We start from the raw sequence: 25,359 nt of genomic DNA on the forward strand, positions 1-25,359 counted from the left end.
ACTCATATTAACAACTGCATTAAGAATACCTGTAAGGAACAAAAAGCTACTATACGGCTAGTAGGACAAATCAAACAAATTAGCTTCAGAAGCCAAAGATAAGTCCTCTTTTATTTTTATTAGGAAATTAGGAAATAACACCCAGCAGTCTTCTGAATTTATACAAAATGGAATGACCTACTCAAGACCCAGCAGCAAATTTAGTGAAGACTTCAAATCTGAAACTACCTTAATTGTAGAAATTCCCAAATTCCAGAACCTCCTAATATGACGAAGGAGCATGACTTAAGGTGCTGTCTAAGACCAAATTACTACGACTAACATGTGGCCTGATAATTTTCCCTAAGTGTGGTGAACTGCAGTAGTGATGCCCTTACACAAAGACAACCATATCACAGTCCCAAGAACCTGCAGATTCATTAGCCTGACTAGGCAAATGATGCTTTCTATGGCTTTGCAAATATCTGCCCTCAAACTACAATATCAAAAACTATATCAGTTTGGCTTTGGCAAAGGAAGATCCTGCCTACAAAGTTTACTTCTTCGAAATGATCACACAGGCTGTAGACGGTGGTTATTCTGTTCATACAGCTTATTTGGATCCGGCGAAGACATTCAGAATATACTGCACACTGGCATTGCTGATAAGCCAATTATCTTAAAAACAGACCCATACGTGATGAGGTAAACAGCCAATTGTTTGACAGACAGAACCCACAGTTAAGGTGGCAGGAGTCTACTTGGAAAGTCTGAATGTAAACTACAGTTGTGTAAGTTGCACTTGCCTATTAACATTAGATGTTCAAATTCCACACTGCTGCTGAAGCCCTTAGGCTATATGGGTTGTTTCCTGCCTAGGAAGCAGCAACCAGATGGCTTCAAAAAGCTCTGAACCCCCCCACCCCACCCCACACACATCGCCACATCTTCACTCTGACTACTGACTAGCTAATCCAAAGGTGGGAAATCAGATAAAAACTTTCTTGCCCTTAAAATGAATGTGGAGCTTAACAATCTGAAGCAACTAGTTAATAACAACAAAAAAACATATAAAGCAGAAACAAACACAACCTTACTTTGTATCCCAACTGCACCTATATATAAGACTAGGGGGTAGAGGGTGGGTGTGGCTACTACATAAGTGAAGAATTTAAACATCTACTGTTACAGGTAAGTGCAACTTAGATAACTGCACTATGATCATCACTCCCACTGCTGCAGTAGCCCTTGGGGTATATGGATTGTTAATGAAGCCTATTCTACCTGGAAGGAATAAAAATATGGATCCAGGTACCCCTGGAAAATGGTCCTAGCAAAGTCTGACCCAGACCTAGAAAAGGAATCCAGTTTGTAATTATTTGTAAAAGTATGTACAGAGGACCATGTAGCTGCCACTAATTGTTTCTAGAGTCCTCCCCTTTTCAGTATGCCATTGAAGACAAGGTTCTAATAGAATGTCCCTTGATACTGCCTGGAATGGATTCACCATGGAAGACAATAGCAGAGGTCAACCACCTGAAAAGTGTCTGTTAAGTCACATGGTATCCTTATTTGTCCCATTATAAGAAATAAACAGCTGACCAGCTTTAGCTACTTACGCATGTTCAGAGTATGAAGAATCCTCTCCCCCTGCTTTTTAGGTTCTTGGTAGAAAACTGGGAGATTGATGCCTTTATTCAAAGTAATCCAATTTGGGCATGGATGAGGGCTTTATTCTTAGAGACCCAATCACTGTAGAAAATTAGACAGGGTTCACCACCATAACAGTTCGCAACTCATATGATATTCTTAAAGAAATCAGAGCCATAATAAGTACAGTTTTCCAAGCCAATGGCCTTACATCCCCTTGATGGACAGATTCAAAAGGTGACAATCAACTTCTTCAGCATATACTTGAGATCCCAAGGAGCAGCAATCTGTTTATGAGGTTGTCGCAGGTGTAAACACCTTTCAGAAACTTTTTCACAACAGAAATAGAGAAGAGTGAGGAAGATCCATGAGCAAACATGTTGACAAAGCCACAAGATAAATCTTTATAGAGGAATAACAGAGGCCAGAGAAAAGCAACTCTCTCAAATATTTGAGCACCAGTGGTACAATATTCCTGATGGGCCCATGGTTATTGGTTAAGACAACTAAAAAATCACTTCCACTTTCCAATACAAGACTTCATAGCAGGCTTTCTTGCCTCCTTTAGTACCTGCTGCACGTCCTCATGAAACAAGTGTCTAAAAGGTATTAAAACTGAATCACCCAGGCAGTCAGTTGAAGTTGCTTAACATTGATGTGTATCAAAATCTCCATTGTTTTATATGAGTAGACACAGTCTGTGAGGAAGTCTGCAGTAACTGCTCTTGGCCAGTTGCATAAGAAGGGTGAAATTGTTGCCTGGACCAAAAAGGGTCAGCACAATGTTTTTGGGGTATCCTTTTGAATCTTCAGAATTTACCCTAGGAAATCAGTGGAAAGGATGAAACTCGTAAAGGAAAATTCCCTTCCAAGGGAATTAAAATGCATCTATTTATCAGGCTTGCTAACAAGAATCCCTGGAACAAAACTTGTAGAGATGTCTGTTTTGAAAGGCTGAAAACAGATCGATTTGAGGTGTTCCCCGCAAATGGATTAAATCGTCGAAGACCCCCTTATTCAATTTTCATTCATAAGAGTCTGACCTAGTCTTGTGCAGCTTGTCTGCTAGCATGTTTTGCTCTGATGGAGATTAAAATGATTGGAGTTAAGGAATGCTGAAGAGCCAACTCCTCCAGTTATCATTGCCAGCCTGCATAGGAGGTATGACCTTGTACCTCCCTGCTTGTTTATATACCATGACTCTGATATCATCTGTAATCACTTTAAGAGGTTGCGGGCACTAAAAGTGATGGAGACTTCAAGTCATGGGGCACAGCCAACATCTTGTTTAACTTGAGTGCTTTGTTCTGTCTGACAGATTCCGCAGGCTTGTACATTTGCTCCTCTGGAAGCTGCTCTCCAAACAAAATCTGACCAGCTGTGGTTACAGATTGGTTTGAGATCTGAGGAGAGGAGGAGAGACCTGGGTTCAGTCAAATTTGTTCTCCCCACCAATGCAGTTCCCTTTTTGTAAAGCCCTGAAATGGGATTTGATACTGTAAAGAATGCAATTGCTGGGTCCATGTGTTTTGTTACAAATCACTGTATCTTTTTCATGTGTTATCTGGCTACAGGAACCATGGGAATCATGGAAACCGTGAACCCTAGAATCCAGAGAAATGTTCTTGCATTAGTCCAAGACTGATTTGAGAAGCTCAGAAAAAAATTCAAGATAATGACCCACCTTGTATGTTAAAAATGCCCTTTGAAGGGAAAACTCTATAAGGCACTCCTGAAACACAACCTTATGAGACAGAGTGAAGGAAGATTGTTCCACATTTAGCTAGAAAGCCCAGATTGGGCAAAAGCGGCATGACCCATGTTAATGACTCTTGACATTTGGATAAAGACTCTGCAAAGATAAGCAAGTTGTTTAAGTAAAGGAATATGTGAATGCCATTCTGTCTAATCAGCTAGGACTAGTTCTAGATACTTTGTGAATACCACTGGAGCTGTAGGTAAACCAAAGTGTACTAATAATGTGACCCAGAAACACAGAACCGTAAAAATGTCCTGAAGCCTATGGTTATGGTAATATCTTTTAGGTCCAGAATTACCAAGTAACTCATTGGCGGAGCGGTAATAGATTGTGTAAAGACATTTTGAACTTTGGAACGTTCATGTACAGATTTAGAAATGAAAGCTCTACTATTGGTCTCCAACAGGCCTCTTTCTTAGGTACCAACATCCAGAAACATTCTGGACTAGAAGCCTTTGCCCTTCGACTTAAAGACTCTGGGTGTACAAAGATAAAAGGACCGGAGGGAAAAAAATTCTGTTTGGTTGAGAGGGTGGGAAGAAATTCCACTGAAAGTAGGCTTTTGCATCCAGTGCCATCTGTAACCCTCCTGCATTACTTTAAACACCCATGAGTCCAAAACAATCTTCGGCCAAAGAAAAATGTTGAGGGACAGTTTTTGGGACAGATTTAGAGAGATATTGGCTGAGGTAAAGGGTAAAAGATGCTAGTATAGTCATACTGTAATCCCTTTTTTGAAAAGACCCATTTGATGTTGTTACCCTTCAACCATCTTATTTTTGCATTTCATTTGCCAGAAAAAGACTGGTTTCATTTATCTGGCACTTTGTGTAAGACGGAGGCCTATAAGATTTGTAGTGGGGAACATGAAAAATCCTAGAAACACCATGAATCAATTTCCATCTTTCATCATACTATTTCTCAACCTGGGTAGCAGAAAAGCCAAATACCTCCTTATCTAACACTGAATCCAAGGGTTTACTATGACAACGTTGAAGTGGACTTGGTCGAATTATATCATTGACCCAAGTCTGTGAAAGTGACAATGTCGAATTCCGACATTGTCGAAGTACGTCTTGAATCCACTCTCGGAACGGGCTTTAACAGGGGTTGAGATAAGGATGAGATTTGTACTTCGAATTTGTCACCGTTCTGCCTCTGGACCTGAATCCAATTCAGCGTTGTCATAGTAAGTACACTGAATCCAAGACTTCAGATTTTACTTGATCAGCAAACATTTGGTTATATACCCAAGCATATCTTAACAATGTAGCAGTTAACAGTGGGCTAGACACACTAACGGTGCAGTCATACACACACTCTAAAGCATGCTTAGCTACCTGAAAAAAGAAGATGGAAGCCGATTCCCTCAGACTGCTTGTATGACAAAGCATAAATTTCCACATACCTACCTGGTAATTCTAAAGGTTAAAGTGGAAGAAAAAAATCATTCTCTTATCTATATGGTCCAACATTTTATGTTCTTTGTCACCAGATGAAGGGTTTGTACAGAGGATCAGATGGTTGCCAGCATGAGACAGCTGAAATGGCAGCTGGGTCTGATCTAAGGCGAGAAAAAAGAAACATACTAAACCAAGTACCTTTTACAGATTATCTGCTGTTTTAGGGACTAATGGATGAGTGCAGTCAGCATTCAACGCATCTCCAAGGCTGGCAGTGGAATGAGGTATATCCATTTATAACGTATTATAATATCTCCTCAGTTCAGAGGTAACATCTATTTGTTTCCATTAAAATACCTAATTCAGCCTGGAAAAAGTCTGATTAAAAGAAAATTCTTCCACAGGAGGATAACAATTAAAATTTTCCTCACAATCAAACTTGGGCCTGTAAATCTGCAAGAGAAGCCTCATCTCTGTCAAAGACAGAATCAAGACCTTGTTTTCTCAAGAATAACTTTACAGGAGATAACCATCTGTAAAGGCTTCTGTGTACTAGGATTTACTGCTTGTCTAGCCAAGGTAAGGAATTCTTCTTTGTTAACAGTAATAACTTCATCTAAAGAACAATGTTTAAGTTTTTTTTTTCTTAATAGGAGTTCCAGCAGTAGAAAACTGACTTGAGGAGGGCAGTCTGCCCAGTCTAATGGCCTCTTGCCCCTGTTACCAAGAAGAATCTCTTAAGTGGTCCCCAGACCAACAGAAAATGGTCCTCCCATGCCCATACTGAACGCTGGAACAGCCAAAGAGGACATGGCTGTCCCCCAGTTCATGCTGGCCAAAGGGACTACAACAGAGGAAAGCTGGTAGGGTAAGCCAGTGGTCTGAGGAACAACCAATGGCCACTGCAGGTTCACCTGATATCGGCTAAGGTGTAGACAGTCCACGACAATGGTGAGGACTCCTTGGTAACTGATTTCTTTCTTTTTAGGTACTGCAAGAGAAGAGCCAGATGGACCAGAATGAATATCCATGCTGTAATCTGACAAGAAGCACCAAAAGCAGTAAGCATAGCAGAAATAAATCGGTCAGAAAGTTAGTCAAAAACAGCACACTTCCACTCAACATTTTCTCCAGTTCCTTAACTTAGAAAAAGTAAAAGAAGAACAGAAATCCCCTGTCAGTACTGTTTAAACACATGCACACACACTGCTAAAAATCAATACCATAGGTAGGTTGTCACAAAGTGAGACTAAGCATTACACTGACACAGGAACTCCTGACCGTTCTTCTGTAAAATTTTCTGTCCCACAAACTTACATAATTTTTGACAAAATTAGCCCTAAATACCTTAACACCACTAACCTAAAAATAGCAGTCCCTGACAGGAAACTCACAAATACTGTGAAAAAATACCAGGATGCATAAAGGGAAAATACAGCTAAAATACATTAAATCTTATTTTTCTTAAAAGGGTAATAATTTCTGAGAGTAGGGGGGGTCCCCAAATGAGAACGTATCTGCTAGAAACAAAGCTCTTATTTATTTAAGTTTGATGACCGGGGAGGTCCACTGGATCATAAAGAGCCCTTTTCAGTGGAGGCCCGGGGAGAAAAGCTCCAAGATATTGCAAATTACATGTTACAAAATAAACAAATATTTCAATAGAAGCCTTTAGCATTTACAGAAGAATAGAACAGAATACCTCTAGTAAGTTAAACAATTAGACATGGTTGTTAGCCCTTTGCAGGTTAGGTTAAACTAAACAATTTACATAAAGACAATTTTGTCAATAAGCACTCAGAAATTCAACATCTAAACAGTTAGATAATAAGTCTTTATGTAAGGTGGGCAGTTAATGAATGGAGAAAGTAGTAGCACATTTAAAATTGAAAGTATAGTATAACAGATAGCTGAGAAGAAATCAGCTGACTACTGCTCCTGTGAAGCCCAAGAGTGCTTCTTTTTGAGTTGGCAAGAAAGTACTGAAAAAAGCTCAACTCCAGCTGCTAATTTCTTTCCTTGGGATTAGCCAATCAGCAGTCAGAGTGAAGGAGTGTGGTGGGAGACCAAGAGCTTTTTGAAGCTGTCTCGTTGTTACTTCCTAGGTAGGTAGGAAACAACCCATATATACTAAGGGTTACTGAGGCAGTGGGAAGGATGAACATCTATAGGTGTGCCCAAGGGCTCAGTACAGGGACCCCTCATTTCCAGTATCTACCTCTCCAATCTTAAGACTAGGAAAGAGAGGACCTTAAGTTAACTAAGTATACAGACAGGACTGCAAACTGGGAACTGCTGTCAAATCTCCCTCTGATAATCATTTATTAAAGCAGGAATCAACTCACAAACATGTGGTGTACAAAAAGGGCTAAAATTAAATGGGAATAGTGTAGTAACTGCCACATTTGGTAAACAGTTCTCAAATTCAACATACCTCACCTATACCTCAGTCCAAAATAATAATCTAGAGAGGGATTTTGGAACCTGTCTTGATAATTCCCTCTCCTTCATCCACTATGTAGCTGCAGTAGTCAGGAAAGCGTTCTGTTAAGCACAATTAACATCTAAAGAGATACTGTCAAGGGCAACAGTTGGCATACCTCAGTATACAGCCTTAATTAGACCAACTGTTGAATATACCACCTCCTGTGAGATGCACATTTCTAGGCATATTTAGCAAATGGAAAGGCTCTAGAGGTTCTTAACCAAGAAGATTGTTAACTTAAAGTCCCAGAGTTACCAGGTAAGGTGTGAAGTGCTAACACTTTTCTTATAGGATCTTACAAGGTGATCTTCACCTTGCATTCCACACTGTTAGGGATCCTGTCCTCGTGTATCTGCGTAAATCAAACAGAATCCCCACCAGCACAAAGAAAAAACATGTTGGGGAGAAATTTATTACACAAAGCTTAACCCACCCCTGTAAGTCACTTCTTTGAAAGCTAAACAATGTGATGACCTAGCATCCTTCAAATTAAACTTGGATGACTGGATGGTACCCATAAATCTACTACAAGGCTAACTTGCTTTACCCTTCTTGAGAGGGGGTACAGCAAAAGAGTAATAAGTCTTATGATGCAACTGTCTTGTATTTCCTATGATCTTACAATACTGACACCTTATTACCTGACTATTTGAAGGACTGATAGTTTAGTTTATTAGAACAATCATACAAAATCTACTGTATCTAGGAAAAAAGAATGAATAAGATTGCCTGCAACATTTATTAACATTGACATAAGACCAAGACAAACCGTTATTCATAGGTTCATAGGTTCATACTAGGCTATCTGCCCTAGGGCATTCATAAGCCTAGCCAGAGTGTGTTTGGCTTTCGCCACCCATTTTAAATGAATTTTGCTATGCCCTTTTTCGAGGTTAGTATAACTGTGCCTCTGTCTAACAGTGACACAGAAGTGCAAACCTACTATCTCCCATCCACTCATCAAGATTCCTCTTGAAGAGAGTCAATGAGGGACTCTGCCTAACCTGGACTGGGATTTTATTCCAGAGTGAAGGGAGCCTCTGGGTTATGAATCTGTCCCTCCAGCATGTCATATTTATTTCAGTGCTGAGGTTCAAGTCTCTCGAGCGCGTAGCTTGATGGAATTTGGATTTTCTGAGGTGCAGCATGTCCATTAATTCCGGGTTGGACATGGCTTTATACGTCAGGCACAGATCGCCTCTGAGCAGGCGGTATGCCACTGAGTAGAGCTGGAGTTTCTTTAACCGGGCAGCATATGGCATCTGTTTGAGCCCTTTGATCCTCTTGGTGAGGTACTTTTGGGGTCTTTCCAGTTGCTGCAGGTGTCTGGTAAGGTACTTCCCAAAAGGGGCATTGTACTCAATTATGGGTCTGATGAGGGATGAGTAAAGAGGCACGATGACCTCCCCTGATCTAGATGTGAATCCCTTCATGATTAGGTGGGCTATATAAAATGTTTTTCTAACCACTTTGGCCACGTGGTTGTCAAATGAGAGATTGCTATCAACTTGGGTCCCCAGGTCCCTAATTACTTCTTCCGTACTTAATGGATTACCACCTATGTGGTAATTTGTGGGCACTTTGTTTTTGCCAAAGGGGATGACTATGCACTTTTTGGCATTTAGCTTGAGGCCATGACTCTGGCACCAGTTGTCTGTTTCTATGAGGCCCTTTTGTAGGATGCTTGTGTCGGCTGGAGAGTCTATTATGGCGCCCAGTTTGCAGTCATCTGCGAACTTGGTCAGCCACAGTCCTTCCGTGTTAGCCTGTACCTCCGAGAAATATATACCGAACAAGAGAGGTCCCAAGACTGAGCCTTGTGGGACGCCACTTGTAACTGGTTTGGAGTCTGACATGGCTCCAGCAATTCTAACCATGTGGGTTCTGTTCTTGAGCCAGTTTGCAACCCATCTAGTGACATAGGGGTTTATATTTAAGCTGGTGAGCTTATCTATAATGCCCGAGTGGGGTATTGTATCGAAGGCTTTTGCAAGGTCCAGGTAGGCTGTGTGGACCACCTTCCCTCACAATGGCCTTGGTGACTGTTTCAAAGAAATCAACCAGATTTAAGAGGCAGGATCTGCCCTTAACAAAGCCGAACTGGGTAGGATCCAGTGTCTGTAGATCCCCAATATCTTTATTTATGAGGTCCATGATGATCCTTTCCATAGCTTTGCAGACCAAGCTAGTCAAGCTTATGGGGCGATAGTTTCAGGATCCGTTGAGGCACCACCTTTGTGGAGAGGGACCACTGTTGCTGTACGCCACTCTTTGGGTACATATCCTGTAGTAAGGCTGAGATTGAACAGTAGTTTTATGTTTGGGTTTAGTTCTTCTTGGAGTTCATGTAGGACGCAGCCCGGGACACCGTCTGGTCCCATTAATGCTGTGTTTCTTGCTTTGGAGAGGGTGGCTCTTACCTGGGCATCTGAGATGTCAGGGGGGCAGTACTCTGCTGGGATAGATATTTGCCCTTTTGGTGGGGAAGGAGGTGTGAAGTTTGCGCTGAACCTGTCAGCTAGGATGTTGGCAATGTCTGTGGGGTTTGGTGTATTTTTTGTCATTTTGGACTAATTCTGAGCATACCTGGGAATTCCCACCCAGGTTCCTAACATAACTAAAGAAAGCCTTGTGATTATCCTTAGTGTCCTGTGCAATTTCTCTCTCGAAGCTGGCCTTAGACGATTTTATGAGTGCCCATAGTTTTTTGCTAATACTGATCAGAGATGCCTTCCCTTTTTGGGATTTTGCTCTATCATGTAGTAGCTTCCTCCTTCTATTGTATAGTTTGTTTATGGCTGGGGTCCACCAGACAGGACGCCTAACTTTGGAGGATTGGGTCTTGGTTTTATATGGGATTGCATGATCCATGCATTCCTGAAGGTGTTCATAGAATGCGTTTAAAAAGGATTCTGCGGTCTGGGCCGTATTTTCCACAGGCCCGGGGGCTTTGAAGGATTCCACCTCAGTTTTGAGGAGTGTGAAATTTGCTTTAGAGAAGTTTTTCACTGTGGTTTTCTGGGCAGGGGCTGGGGTCGGGATGTGAATATCTAGTGAGATTAGTTTATGGTCTGATCTTACCAGTGAGGGATACACTTCTGGTCTGGAGCATAGAGTCCCCATGTTGGTGATGATCAGGTCCAGTATGTTTTCCCCTCTTGTGGGAGTGGCAACAAGTTGTTCCATAGCATTTCAGTTTACAAATTCTAGGAACCTTTGGGCTAGAGTGTTGGAGCTAGAGTAATGCTCCCAGTCTATGTTAGGGTAGTTGAAGTCGCCCAATATAATGGTGTTTGGAGAGACCTTCATATTTTCCAGTGTTCTCAGGAAGGCCGAGTGGGGTTCCTGGGTTTGGGAGGGTGGTCTGTAGCAGGCTATAAACTGGAAGGCAGTTTTACCCACTGTTAGTTGCACATGGATAGTCTCTGATGCTTCGTGCTGTGCCACCAACCTGGAGGTGTGGGTATCTTTGACGAATATTGATACTCCCCCCTCCTTTTGTGGTTCGGTCCAAGTTTTGGGGCCAAAAAGCATGGTATGAGGTATAACCTGGTAGTGCTGGGGTGCTCTCAGGAGCCTTGAACCAGGTTTTTGTTACTGCACAGATATCGATGTTCTCCATGCTAAGGAGAGTTTCAAGTGCGTGCATCTTGAGGTTTAGACTTCTGGCGTTGAGTAGCATTACTCTTAGTTTCTTATCCTTTGTGATACCTGTGGAGGTGGGTTTGTCTTTTGAGCCTTGCCTAAAAAAGGCACTATGGGGGTGGCAAGAGCCTTTGCCAATATCCAAAAGCCCAGGGGTGACAGGTGCAAGCTGTCCCTAGCGAAGCATCGTGGCTTGTCGAGCATGTCATCCCAGGCTGACAGGCATTGGATCCCCTTTGAATGACACCAATACTTAAGCCAATTGTTGAAATTGATCATCTTGTCTTCATATTGTGGCATCATTCTTGGTGAGGGTAAGATGCTACTCAAGGTCAGGGTCATACTGGCCTGGGCTACATGCTCAGAGAGCTCCTCTAGGTCTCTTTTCATGTAGTCCAGGGAGGTACGTCTCAGGTCATTCACACCAGCATGGACAATGACTGAGTCATATTTGTACTTGCCTTGGAGTGACCTGGGTGCTTGTGTTATGTGGCGGATCCTAGTGCCCGACAGGCAGCTCAACGTGACCTTCTCCTTGTTCAGCCCGGTGAGCGGGACGTCAGTGTGCCTGATGATAGAGTCACCTATTACAAGTGTATCAGGTGTGTTGTTTAGCCTTAAGGGCTGTGACTGTTCGGCACACTGGCTTTGTGAGCTATGTGTTGCACGTGTTTTGTTTTGGGGTAGCGGTTGCTTGGGTGTCTGCTTTGGAGGTCTCTGCTGCTTAGGCAGATTTTTATTTAGAGCCTCCGAGTATGTTTTTGTGTGTTTATGTGTTTGGTTTGCTGTCGTGGTAGGTCTATGTGAGACTGGAATTGTAGTGAGTGTGGTTTCCTTCTCCTCCTGACTGGTTATGCCAGTCCTGAGTTGAGAGAGCTTAGCCTCCAGTTTGGCTATATGGTTGCATCTCTCACATGTGTTGGAATTTGTTGGGAGGAGGAGAGGGTTGTCTGTGTACATGAAGCAGTTGTAACATTGTCTCAAGATTCCCAGATTCACCAGCTGGACAGGAGAGGAGATTGACAAATGACCTTTGGACATGCTAGAACAGTATTGGGAATTCCTTTATAATTGAAAAAAAGGGCCAATGGGGAACAAAGTACTCAAGGGGAGTTTGTGAGGGTGTAGTGCTTTTAATTTTTTAGTGCTGACTTGTATAATTGCTTTAGTGAGCAAGCGCCAGGCTTTAGAGTGGGAATAGGGTGTTTATTATGAGAACTAGATCAGTTCTAAGGGAAAAAGTGAAGAGCAGACTTTGTGGAGCCGAGAATGGTTTAAACCCAATTAAGCGGTGCTGCCCGATGCTGTGCTATGTGCAAAATCGTGCCAAAGCGGGTTTTATACAGGGGGACTTGAAAGAGCTAGAAATTGGCCCAAAACGGCCAATAGACTACCAGATTCTTGTGCTGGGAACACTCCTCCAGGGATAGATAGGCTGCTCCAAGCTCCCCACTGCCACTGGTGAACAAAGAAGCCTCCCTTTATCCAAGGAAGGAAATGGGCAACACAGGAACTTTCCAAAAGTCCAGAATACAGCAGCCTGTATTTGGACTACTCTAGGTCAGGAAAGACGGGAAACAAGGATAATTTTTTTATTTTTTTTTTGCAACAAACAGCAGGAAAATGCAATAAATATGTAACACAGGCTAGCGCACTTGAGTGTGTAGCCTCAACAGGTGAAAGCAACAAACAGGACAAACTTTAAAAGTGCAGGTGCAAAAACAACTTTAACCAGTTTAAAACAGTTCAAGAAGCAGAAATACTTGCAGTTTAGCTAGATCGGACAGTCGCCCAGGTAGTAGCAGGAAAACAAACACTTTTATCAGGTTAGCAGTCGCTCTTTAAGCCTCTCTGCTGCTAGCACCACTCGGCAGGACCACAAGGAGCTTGGCTGAGTAGTAACAAGCGCAAAAAACGAGCCAAAGTGGGTTTTATACAGGGGGATTTGAATGAGCTAAAAATTGGCCCAAAACGGCCAATAGACTAACAGATTTTTGTGCTGGGAGCACTCCTCCAGGGATAGATAGGCTGCTCCAAGCTCCCCACTGCCACTGGTGAACAAAGAAGCCTCCCTTTATCCAAGAAAGGAAATGGGCAACACAGGAACTTTCCAAAAGTCCAGAATACAGCAATGCCTGTATTTGGACTACTCTAGGTCAGGAAAGATGGGAAACCAGGATAATTTTTTTTTTTCTTTTTTGCAATAAACAGCAGAAAAATGCAATAAATATGTAACACAGGCTAGCGCACTTGAGTGTGTAGCCTCAACAGGTAAATGCAACAAACAGGACAAACTTTTAAATTACAAGCGCAAAAGCGCACTAAAGCTGGCTTTAAAGCAGGGGGTTAGAAAGAGATAGGAAATGGCCCAAAACGGCCAATAAGCTACAGGTCACTGGGCTGGAACCACTCCTCAAGGGACAGATAGGCTGCTCAGAGCTCCCCACTCTCACTGGTGAACAAAGAAGCATCCTCCTATCCAAATAAGGATATGGGCAACACAGGAACTATGACACAGCCCAGAGATCAGCAATACCTGAAGACTGGACTATTCTAGTTCAGTAAAAGCGGGAAACGAGGATTTTTTTTTTTTTTTTTTTTTTACAAAGTAGCAGAAATTAGGTACAGAAACACAGTAAATGCTTTAATTTGGCTAGCGCACTTGAGTGTGTAGTCTACCAGTTAAACTAAGCAAAAGCAAACTTTAAAAGTGCAAAAAACTCAGAAATACAGGCATGAATGCAATAAAACCACTTTGCAGAACTTATTTAGTTAAACAGAGAAGTCTATATATACAGAAAAGCAGTTAAAACACACAAACACTTCAGATGCAGTGCAACCTAGAGCACTTGAGTTGTAGCAATATTAAGGCAATGAGCTAATGACACTAGACTGGGAGGAGTGTCACAGATCAGATTTACAGTACGGGTGGGCAACTGCAAAGCCACCAAGTATAAGAGCAAGACACCAACTGGGATGGAGGGTGGGGACAATAGCCTACAGACAGTGGCACTAGAGAAAGCACAAACAGATAAAGATTTGTAAAGATACAGAATGCTTTTAACTGCAGAAAAATCAGTTACTTGTGCAGATTAGTTAATAGCAATAAAATACACTCGAAGACTAAAAAGCAGACAATAAAAGTGCTATAAATTGTTAAAAACAATAATCTGTATAAATAATCGAAAAAAAACAGGATACTTATATATCTCAGCTAACAGCTGCGGTCAACAACTTATCCACTCTGCTCAGTGTGTATGGCTTAATAGCCCATTCACATGCTACGAAAGAAAAATGACTGCTGTTTGTTGGAAAACGTCATATGCCCTTATGAATGCATATCTGGAAATAAACATGAACAATGTAGGGATATGCTCCATAAACTGTTGTTGAACAAGACCAATTGAAAATAAAAGTAAAATTACAATATTCAACAATGTAGAACAGCATCTCCAAAACTACTTCAACCTCCAAAAGGGAGTTGTAATTCACTGATGCATTCCCCAATACAACTTACCTGGGGGACAGCTGGCATGAAGTATCCTCCTGCAGCTGTTTGGAATTGGTTAATAAGGGTGCTGGCAGGTAATGCTCTCATCCCTGCAATGCGCTGCATATACTGGTTTGTTAAGTGAGCCTTCCGCTCTTCCTTCCTCTGGGCAAGTGCCACATACAGTGGTTTTGATCCAACAATACGCCCATTCATCTCTGTCACAGCTTTTGTTGCCTCTTCAGGAGATGAGAAGCAAACAAACCCAAATCCTTTGCTACGGCCATCTTCTAGCATGACCTAAAACAGTTGGGAAAGGATAAGGAAAAAAATACATATCAATACACTCCTAGGTGAATTCTGCTTCCTGATTTCGCATTGTGCGTTAACGTTTAATTATTTCATTCTGGACATACAAAATATTTCGCTGAATGAAATCTGTACTTAAAAATATGATTCTGACAGATGACTAACCTAGTATATAGCAGTGATGCTGTATTTAGTTCATCACTAAAGTTGTTCTAAAGCAAAATCTTCACAATGAGTATGACAGCACTACTGCAGCATTCTCCTTTGCACACAGAGTATAATAGTAATGATGGATATATTAAACAAACAAAAATAAGGTGTTGGAAACACTCCCAAGTCTGCTCTCATAAAAACAAATCACCAGCATTTGAAAACCAGAAGTCCCATCTAGGAGAAATCAATGTACAGTGAAGGTCTGTGGAGACATGTTACAAAAGTAACTGCAGACAAATGAAAAGCAATTTCTTTTGTGAAATGTACTTGTTAACAAGGCGAAATAGAACAGTCCATTGATCCTTTATAAACACAAACACAACACATGCCAGAGGCACAAAAACAATGCACATGAAACACCAAGTAGAATAACTGCACAGAAATGACACATACAAAGCAATGAGCAGTTTAGAATATGCAAATCACAATACTCGTCACTGTTATATAAAGTAAACTCTCAGATGCAATTCAATCTAAACAGCAAAAACTATTTTGTAGTAAAGCCTTACAAACACACATGATCAAGAATAAAGGGAATATTTTACGGTTGACAAAAAGCACTAATATTTACTCACAGGCAGCAACATAACTAAATGGAATTATTATCCACCATCGCTAAAGCAGTGACATTTTTAGAATTTTAGGCACTTAAGTTTTTTTTTCCCAATACTACAGCAGTTCAGGCCATTCTCGTCAGACTTGTGAAGTTTGTTCCAACTAGCAGGGTCAATCTCAGAAAATGCCTTTTCACAAACAGAATGGCAGCATTACTAGTGACAGTGCACGCAGGCCATGCAACCTTAAATCACAGTTGCTGTTTTTGCACTGAATGGAGTACTAGTTAAACCACAAAAGTATGAACGCCAGGGAAGCCAATAATGCTGAGCTAGCCTTTTCAAGTTAGCGCCAGTGGACTTCCCTTCAATATGTGCAGGGCCACCCTTAGGTCAACCAGCACCCTAGCTGAACGGGTTGCACTCCCGCCCCCCACGGCTGCCCATTCCCCCCTCTTCTAATTTTTTCCTGCATTTACGCATTTTCATGCATTCAACAAATGTTATGCAAGTAAAACTGCTCTTCAATAACTTTGTAGCACACAACTGCATTAAATTAGAGTCTGCAAGGAGCCACCGAGGGTTCTAGATGCTTTTCTGAGGTTTATTTTACATTTTTTATACAAGCTTTACATTCCATGATGGACTAAACAAAATGCATGATTAATGGAAGAAATTCAGTTTTACTTTTCAACATTTTTCCCCCTGAATCTTTGTAACACATCCTAATAAGATAATACTGTAATAACTAAAATGTAAATGGAAATACATGCATTAAGCTGGGGGAGTATGGGCCACAAGGCCCTCAGAAGCCATGAGGGCTCTAGATGCTCAGAGGTACATTTTATGATTTTTTTTTACAACACATTTTTCATGCAATGATGACCTGAACAAAAAGGTTCCCTATTAGATGAACGAATGCTTAAAATGTCGAGTACGACATGCTCGACAACTTTTAAGCGAACATTCATCTAGGTAAAACTCAAGAATGTCGAAACAAGGAGTTTCGAAAAGTTACAGTTGGCCAGCTGTGAGGAAGCCAACGGCTGACGTCAGAACGCTCACCGTCTCGCCATTCTTACAGTCCTCCACTGTGGTGGTGTCTCGACCTTCACCCTGTGTAATGTTATGAAAGTCCTCCACTGTGGTGCAATCTCTGAGTTGGTACATTTATGTAGGGGTTTGTGAGGGAAACAGCCCCCCCCCCACTTTATTTTGTCGATTTTTTTGTTTTTTTTGGGGGGAGGTTGTAATGGTGTACAGTACATTGTAGCAGTCAGCCGTTCTATAACTTTTCAAAACTCCTTGTTGCGATATTTTGTGGTTTTGCTTAGATGAACGTTTGCTTAAAAGCTGTCGAGCATGTTGTACTCGACATTTTAAGCATTTGTTCATCTAATATAGACCCAACAAAAATCATGACTAAGGGAAGAAACTAATCTTTTCTTCAACTTTTGCTTTTCCACATGAATCCTTTCAACATGCAATAAATTACCACAACTATACTGTAATAACTGTGGTAGAAATAAATGTATTAATCCAGGGGTCTGACCATGGGGTTTTAGATGCTCCGAGATGCATTTTACAGTTTTTCAAACATTTTCATTCAATGATGGCCTGAAAAACAATCGTGATTAAGGGAAGAAATCCAGTCTTGCTCTTCAGTTTTGGTTTTCCCTGAAATCCCTTCTACACATCCAAACTGACCATAACTGCACTGTAATAATTATATTAAACTGGGGGTTTAAGGACCATAAAGCAGCAGAAGCCATGATATTACAGATGCTCTGAGGTGAGCTTTTTACCAACGTTTTAATTCAATGATGGCCTGAACAAGAATCCTACATATAGAAAGAAATTCAATCACACTTGTTTTTATTTCAATGAAGAAATGAGTTACATCCAAAGCTTATTGCTCAAAGTCAACCAAACTGCAGTGCATAACAAACAAAGAAGATAAATGCTTGTGATAACAGAAATCATGTCTGTAAACAATGCCTGCTTCCCTATGCCACCTTAAAAAAGGTAGTCACTTTCTGTGTATCCATCAAATCACTGTTGTCAAGTATATATTATATATATATGTATGTATATGTATATATATATATATATATATATATATATATATATATATATATATATATATATATATATATATATACATACATACATACACACACAGCATGCCTTCTTCACCCCTATCCGCAAGAGAGAACCATCTTATGTGCAACTCTTCTGATGTCACACCTGGACAAAACTGAAAAATAAATAGAATACTTATGTTGTCATGCATATATAAACAGAAAGCTTCTTTACCCTCTCCCAAAAGATTGCCACATGTAAATGCATCTGAAGTTTGACTGTGAAGAAAATAGGAAAAAAATGGTTGCAGTACCGGTTCCAACTTACTTTTAGACAATACACTTCTCCAGTACAAAGCGAACCTCTGTGCACCCTTTTGAAGTTTGTGAGGAAAGCTAAAAAATAGTGACCATGATGTCCCCAGCCCAACATAAGATAGTGAACTCTGAGGTACGGGAGGAAAAGCTGACTAAATAATGACATAATCCCCAGCTCCCCACACAAAGCTATGGTGACCTTCTGTGTAACCTTCTGAGCAGGGCTGATTTTAAACTAGGTGGGATTCAGAACACAGGCCACAACTAAGCCGGTGTTAAAATCCACTTATACAGCTTTGCTCTGTGGAGGGCACCAGACCTCTAAAAGCTCTGAGGGTCTGGGTATTTGTGATGCATTTTAGCCCTTTGACAAATAACTGTAAACTGAGCAAGTGACCAGAGGATCGGTTACTTTCACCCAGACAACCCCCAACGAGCAGTTATAGCCACATCTATATTCAATTCATATGTCTAATGGTTATCCTTTTTTATCACAATCTTGCAACTGGAGTAGATTTTACCTTTGCTTCAAACAAACTGCTGCCACACATTTAAATATCCCAAGTTGCTTCACATAAATCACACTGGTCCAACAAAACCAAAATAATAAACAGCTGGTCATTTTTCTCCACAGGCAGCCCCAGCAAATAAATCTACACTATCTGTGAGTATCAGGTGTCAAATTAAGTAGTCCATCTTGCTTCTCACAAATCTACACCAATCCTGCAAAGCCAGATAATAGTGGCTGCTTTAAACTGAGCAATCAACAAGTTACTTTCATCTAGCCTACCCCAACCCCACGGCTCTCAGCCTCTTACCTCCAGAATCAGGGAAAAATCCAAGAACATTCAAGGACACTTTTTGAAATGTTAGTACTATTAACGTGAGGAGCTGACAAATTAAGAGTATATGAACTAACATGCATTTCTGAAGCAAAAGAAGTCCATAACTCTAATCACTGTCATTAAGTGCAATCCACCACCTTTCCTCACAAAATGACCGGTTTTACTAGGGATTGAGAGAGAGAGAGAAAAATATTCTGAACCAAAATGAGGGACAGTTGAGTGTTATGCCCAACTCACACTTAACAGCTACAGCCATGAGGTTGATGTAATAAGTTTCAGCTTTACAAGCCCAGTCCACAAATGCAAGTTCCCATAAATTACAGTATAAATTGCTACACAAATTTCAAACACAATAAGTACTGCAGAAAATATCAGTTTACTATGGTAGGGTCGAAGTGGGTTCGGTCGAACCCACTTCAGTTGAAGTCCAGAGGTCAAATGGCGATGAACCAGACATTGTCGAAGTATGAATTTCACCCCTATCTCGACCCATGTTAAAGCCCGTTTGGAGGTCGATGACGAGTCGTATTACAATGTCAGAATAAGACATTGTCATTTTCGTGACTGTGGGTCGACAATCCCATCATTCGATGGGGTCCGGTTCGACCATACCATAATAAACCGAAAATATCTGGTTGATCACTGCCACCATCCAGAGCTAGATTATGGTAAAATGGGGTCCTAGGCAGGGTAATGGACCCCACTCCAGCCATACCAATATCCCATTACCTGGTTGTGTCTCCTCAATTACTCATAAACACTGTTTAAAATCTGTCAGTATGCATAGTGTTTTCTTCTTTACTTTTACAATCATCACAGTTTGCTTAAAAAAAAATTTCCGATTCTACAGTTTTTTTTTTAGCAAAAATACAACTATTTGCTAAATAAAAACAATTCTCAAACTAAAAACAGACTTCTCTTGAAACTTGCATTTATTGAAACTGCATTTGGAAAACCATTAACTTAAAAATACCTGATTACAGTGAAATACTAACTACCAGCTATGTTAAGGGAGCAGGTAGTCAAAAGACAACATTGTAAAGCAGTTTGCTAACATCCCGTAAAACAGCCCACTGGATGCAAGTTTCCCTTTTCAGAGGCAGCCCAGGAGCACAGTCTGGTGAATTGACTTGGTCAGACTCATTAGTAGACAAATGAAGGCCAAGGGACTCGAACCCTATCGGCATTAAGTGCCAGAGAAACACTGCTGTAGCTCAACAAATTGCATATCATACCTACAAAAAAGCTAAAATTAAATGTGCATTCATTGTTAAAATATTAACATTAAACTTGTACACAACGTCCACTTTTTAATAATACACACAGTCAAGAAAGCAAGGATCATAGCCAAATAATACTGCTCATATGATGCTGCTGTTCTGTTTACTTCAATGGATTACTTCCTTTACACTGCAACTACTGCAGAATGCAGGTGCAAGTACTTACACAAACACATTCTTTGTATGATTCTGTACCCCTCCGATGCAATAAAATAATAAACAAATACATAACTAATGACCTAGAAATGCATTTCAGCTCAGTGGTATGAGAACCATTCAATGTAGTCCATTGTACCTCCGCAATTTACCAACATCATAGCTCAAAAATCAGAGCTAAAGAACCAAAATCAGGAACAGCTTTTAAATATTGCTCTTACATATTTAGACAGTTGCTAATATAACAGTTCAGAACTATGATCTCTATCAGACACACACACACTTATGACCATCAATTACAACTTCTTCTGAAGGATATGAAGTCTGAAACTTGCATGCTTACTCTTTAGTGACTGCAATACACAATCACTTGCCAGAAAGCTTCAATTTTTACAAGCAGCAGATAGAATACCTCTCAGTTTCCTTGCTAATAAATTACAAACAAAATGAAAAACTGTGGACACGGTTAGTTTTTAAACTTTACATAAATTCACTTAAAAAGCTAATAGGGTAACAGCTTTTTGAATCAGAGTACATTTTCAGAGCATGTATGAAATCTGAAACTCTAATATATGGAATTATTGACTCACTGTAATCCTCAGTGACTGCCTAGAAAACCAGACAGTTCTTGAGGGACAGTTTAGCTGCACTGCAAAAATATAATGAAAAAAAAGTACAGTTGTATACACTTACCATAAATGTAGATGTTCGAGTGTATTCACTGTTGCAGTCATCACATTTGGGTTATCTACTTGCAGTAGCCCTCAGTCGACCTGATTATCAAAGTCTTGGGTCCTGCGTCGGTTGCTGTCTCATCTTCCATGACGTCAGGTAGTCAGGGGTATAAAGCATGCAGCAGACGCCATTACATCAGTTTTTCTTGCCCCAGATGTCAGGTGCCCCCCAATGGGAAGAAAATTAAATACACACACACACACATTTTATATATATATATATATATATATATATATATATATATATATATATAATCTATATATACACACACAAAGTTATACCTCCAACAAAAAAGCAAATACACCAAAAAGATTTTAAGCATAGTAAAGGAACGTAGAGGTATAGCCAAAAGAAGTTAGGGGGCTGGAGGGAGGGTAACCAGGACTGCAACAGTGAATACACTCTAATATCTACATTTATGGTAAGTGTACACAACTGTACTATGTTCTTAGTGTTTCACTGTTGCAGTCATCACATTTGGGTAGATTCCCAAAGCTAAGGATGGGAGGAGGAATTTAGATAGCATTAGGACTAGCTATAAGGCCCTGCAAGACTGTAGTGGCAAAGCCAGCTCTGGATTTAGAGAAAATTGGCAAATGGTAATGAAAGTATGTACAGAACTCCAGGTAGCAGCTTCTAGGATGTCTCTGGTAGGGACACCTCTGAGAAAGGCTGTAGAGGTAGATGCGGCCATGGTTGAATGTGGTCTAATCCCTCTGTGGGATAGGTTTTCCATGGTGCTTATAGCAGAAATGAATGCAATGGCCTATCCATTTGGAAATGGTTTGCTTTGAAATAGCCTTCCCCTCTGCCCCTGCAGCAAATGCCACCAGCAGTTCAGATGAGGTTTAGTCCTGTCCAAGTAAAATCTAAGTTGTCTTTGCACATCTAAGGAGTGCAGTATCCGTTCCCCTTTGTTCTGTGGATTAGAAAAGAAGGTTGGCAAATTAATGGATTAATTAAGAGCCACACTGGATACTAACTTGGGCATGAAGGAGGGATTGCCAAGAGGGACACCCTGTCCGCATGAAAGATGATGAAAGGCTCCACTGACATAAGGGCCTGTAATTCAGATACCCTTCTTGCTGAAGTGATTGCTAAAAGGAAAGCTGTTTTCCAAGAAAGTAATTTTAACTCTGCACTTGCAGCTGGCTCAAAAGGAGGCAGAGTGAGTTTTTCCAATACAAAGTTAAGGTCCCAGGCTGGAGTTGGGGCTCTTCTGGGTGGTCTTAAGTTTTTGGTCCTTCTGAGGAACTGCTTGAGCAGTGGGTGAGAAAAGAGGGGTGATTCTGTGTTATAATGAGCTGAAATGGCTGAGGCGTGAACTTTGATGGAGGAAAAGGAAAGGCCCCTGTGAAGCATCTCAGTTAAGTATTGAAGAATCTGAGGTAAATTGAGCACTGCTGTGGCCATCCTTTGAGTATGGTTCCAGGCACAGAATCTTTTCCATTTTTCAGCATAAGATTTTCTAGTACTAGGCCCTCCTTGCCTCCAAAATGACATCCAACACTTGCTTACTGAGGGATGGTAACGGAGACATTAGGTAATTAGCCAGGCTGCCAGGTTCAGGGTTTGAAGCTGGGGGTGCAGAATCTGGCTCTCTGGCTGTGACAGCACGGTAGGGGTCTGAGGCAGATGCCATGGGGCTAGCTGTGACACATTGCGCAAGAGGGGGTACCAGTGTTGGCGTGGCCAGTCTGGTGCAATCGGTATCATCCTTTGTTTGCCCTGTTTGATCTTTATTAGTACTTTGGAGAGGAGAGGCAGAGGAGGAAAGGCATAAACTGACAGATTTTTCCAGCTGAAGGACACAGCATCCACTTTCCAAGCTTGTTTGTGGGGAGTCCTTGTGCAGAATTTGTCCAATTGGTAGTTCTGGGGGGAGGCAAACAGGTCTATATCTGGGCTCCCCCATTTGTTTATCAACATGTTGAAAGTCTTTGGTTCCAGTTTCCACTGGTGTGGGTCCATGAGATTTCTGCTTAGTTCGTCTGCCAATGTATTTAGTTTTCCTGGCAGGATTTGAGCATGCAGATGCACTTGGTAGCTCAAGGCTGTGTTCCACAGAGCCATTGCTAATCTGCAGAGGGGGTAGGAATGGGTACTCCCTGCTTGTTTATGTACCACATAACAGTGGTGTTGTCCGTCTTTACCATTAATTGTCCTGGAAGAATGTGGTCCTTGAAGGCTGTCAGAGCATTCTGTACAGTTAACATTTATTTTTGGTTGATATGCAGGTGCATTTGACTTGGGTTCCATTTGCCCTGAATGCACTTCCCTGCCAGGTGAGCCCCCCATGCATAATCTGATGCATCTGTTGTTAGGGTTTGGACGGCAGGGGGTAGAGTGAATGGTAGTTCCTTGTTTTGGTGGCAGGCCTCTGCCCACCAAAGGAATTCTAACCGTAGGCAAGGTATGATAGGAATCATTGCTTCTAGATTTTGAGAATGTTGACACCATAGGCTTTTTAGATACCATTGTAGTTTCCTCATATGCAGTCTTGCATATGAAATTAGTAGAATGCACGAGGCCATGAACCCCAAGGCTTGCAGTATTTGCATTGCAGATAGAAGGGTTTTTGTGGCCAGCAGTTTGAAGTAAGTTGTCAAATGAATTTGTTTCTCTGGCGTGAGGAAAGCCATCTGGGAAGTTGTGTTCAAGCTTGCTCCCAGGAATATAATTTGTTGACAAGGTACCAGCTGTAATTACTTTTTGTTTATGGTGTACCCCAGACAAGTTTGCACCTTTTGTACAAATGCCAGATGATTCAAAAGTGTGTCCTGGCTTTCTGCCTGAATTAGACAATCATCCAGGTATGGGTATATCAGAATATTTCTTTGCCTGCAAAATGCAATGACTGGAGCTAGGCACTTTGTGAATACCCTGGGCGCAGTAGATAAGCCAAAGGGCAGTGCAGAGAACTGATGGTGCATGCAGCCTGCTTTGAAGCATAGGTATCTTCTGCAAGATTCCCTGACTGGGATTGTGCAGGTAAGTCTTCCTTTAAATCCAGTGTTGCCAACCAGGTATCTTTGTCTATCATGGGAAGTAACTGGTGAAGAATTAGCATCCTGAATTTTGGAATCACAAAAAGGTGCTTAGGATAGAAAGGTCCAGGATAAGACGCCATGAGTTGTCTTTTCTGGGTACCAGGAAAAGTATTGAGTAGAAACCTTGTCCCTTTTCCCCTTCTGGTACAGTCTGAATAGCCTTTAATCTTGAGAGAGAGAGTACTTGCTTTTGAGCCTCTGCTCACTGATTTGGGGGTAGATGTGGCCAACCGTTTAGGGTTGGCAACGTATGGAAGTGAAATCTGTATCCTTGGGAAACTATGTTTAAAACCCCTTTGCCCTGGGTGATGAGTTCCCAGTTTTTTGCTTGCACAGCAATCTTTCCCCCTAAAGGAGCAGTCAGTTGAGAAGTACTTGGAAGTTTTAAAGTTAAGTCATTGAGACAGCTTACCATAGGGGGGAGTGTTACTACTCCCTGATTTAGAAGTGGGAGCCCCCCACTGCTTGGTCTTGTGCGTACCCTGGGACTGAAGCCTGGTTGTTCTGCTGATTCTGGGTTTTAACTGAGAAGGCCTGGAAGAGGCAAGAAACAACCAATTTTTTGAGGGCCGATGACTACTAAATCTTGGGGGCTGCACTTGTAAGAAATCTTTAACAGTTTGCATAGATTTAGCTTTTTCCTCCATCTTTTTAAGAACTTTTTCTGCTTTGTTGCCAAATAGGTGGTCCCGATTTAAGGGAGCATCCAGCAATTTAGTTTTAACATGGTCTGGCAAAGATTGCTCCTTAAGCCAAGCATGCTTTCTAAGTACAGACCTGAGTGACAGCAGCCTTGCAAGATGCCTCTAGTGAATCAAAACCACATTCTAAAATATGTTTTCTAACCTGTTCAGTAGAATGCATTAAATCCTGTAAATCCTTATTTTCAGCACAATCAGGAATCAACATCATTTTTTGTTTAAGCAATCCAATATGCTGCTGATACTTTAACATATGAAACTGGCAACTTAAGGCCCTGATGGCCAAGGTTGCAGAAGTCAACACCTTCTTCCCCATCTACCAGGGCCTTGGAATCTCTATCAGAAGGGGTAGGATTTTTTGGCCGTAGTAGCCTTAATGCCCTTGGGTCCCTGTGAAATGGTCTCAGGATCCGCAGTAGGACTTTTAAAAATAAACTTGTGAGAATCAGGAACCCTGTAATATCTATCAGGTTTTCTGGAAGCAGAAGGTAGAGAGTCAGGGGCCAAGCTAGAATCCGAAAAGGCATCATCAACAATGTCCAGTACAGGAGGGATAGCTATAGGCCTGTGTTGGGGCAGGAGTAAGAAAGCTCTAAGCCTCTTTTTAGAATCAGAATAATCCTGGCTTTCCTAGTGAAAATGCTCCCTAAGAGTATGCAAGTTTTCATCAAAAGAAAAATCCTCTGGGGGAGAAGCAGAGGGAATA

General features: G+C 41.3%; 1 protein-coding gene across 2 annotated transcripts in view; it reads right to left on the minus strand.

The window, feature by feature from the left end:
* LOC122792187 (polyadenylate-binding protein 4-like) overlaps positions 1 to 25,359 on the minus strand; it is a 1,135,653-nt gene that overhangs the window by 402,396 nt on the left and 707,898 nt on the right. For both annotated transcript variants that reach the window (XM_044059911.1, XM_044059912.1), the window contains exon 8: positions 14,439 to 14,711. In XM_044059911.1, coding sequence (XP_043915846.1) covers positions 14,439 to 14,711 — 273 coding nt within the window. The remainder of the gene's footprint in view (positions 1 to 14,438; positions 14,712 to 25,359) is intronic.

This window comes from Protopterus annectens, chromosome 1.part2 (genome assembly GCF_019279795.1).
Source record: "Protopterus annectens isolate FY-2018-M chromosome 1.part2, PAN1.0, whole genome shotgun sequence".
Lineage (NCBI taxonomy): Eukaryota > Metazoa > Chordata > Ceratodontiformes > Protopteridae > Protopterus > Protopterus annectens.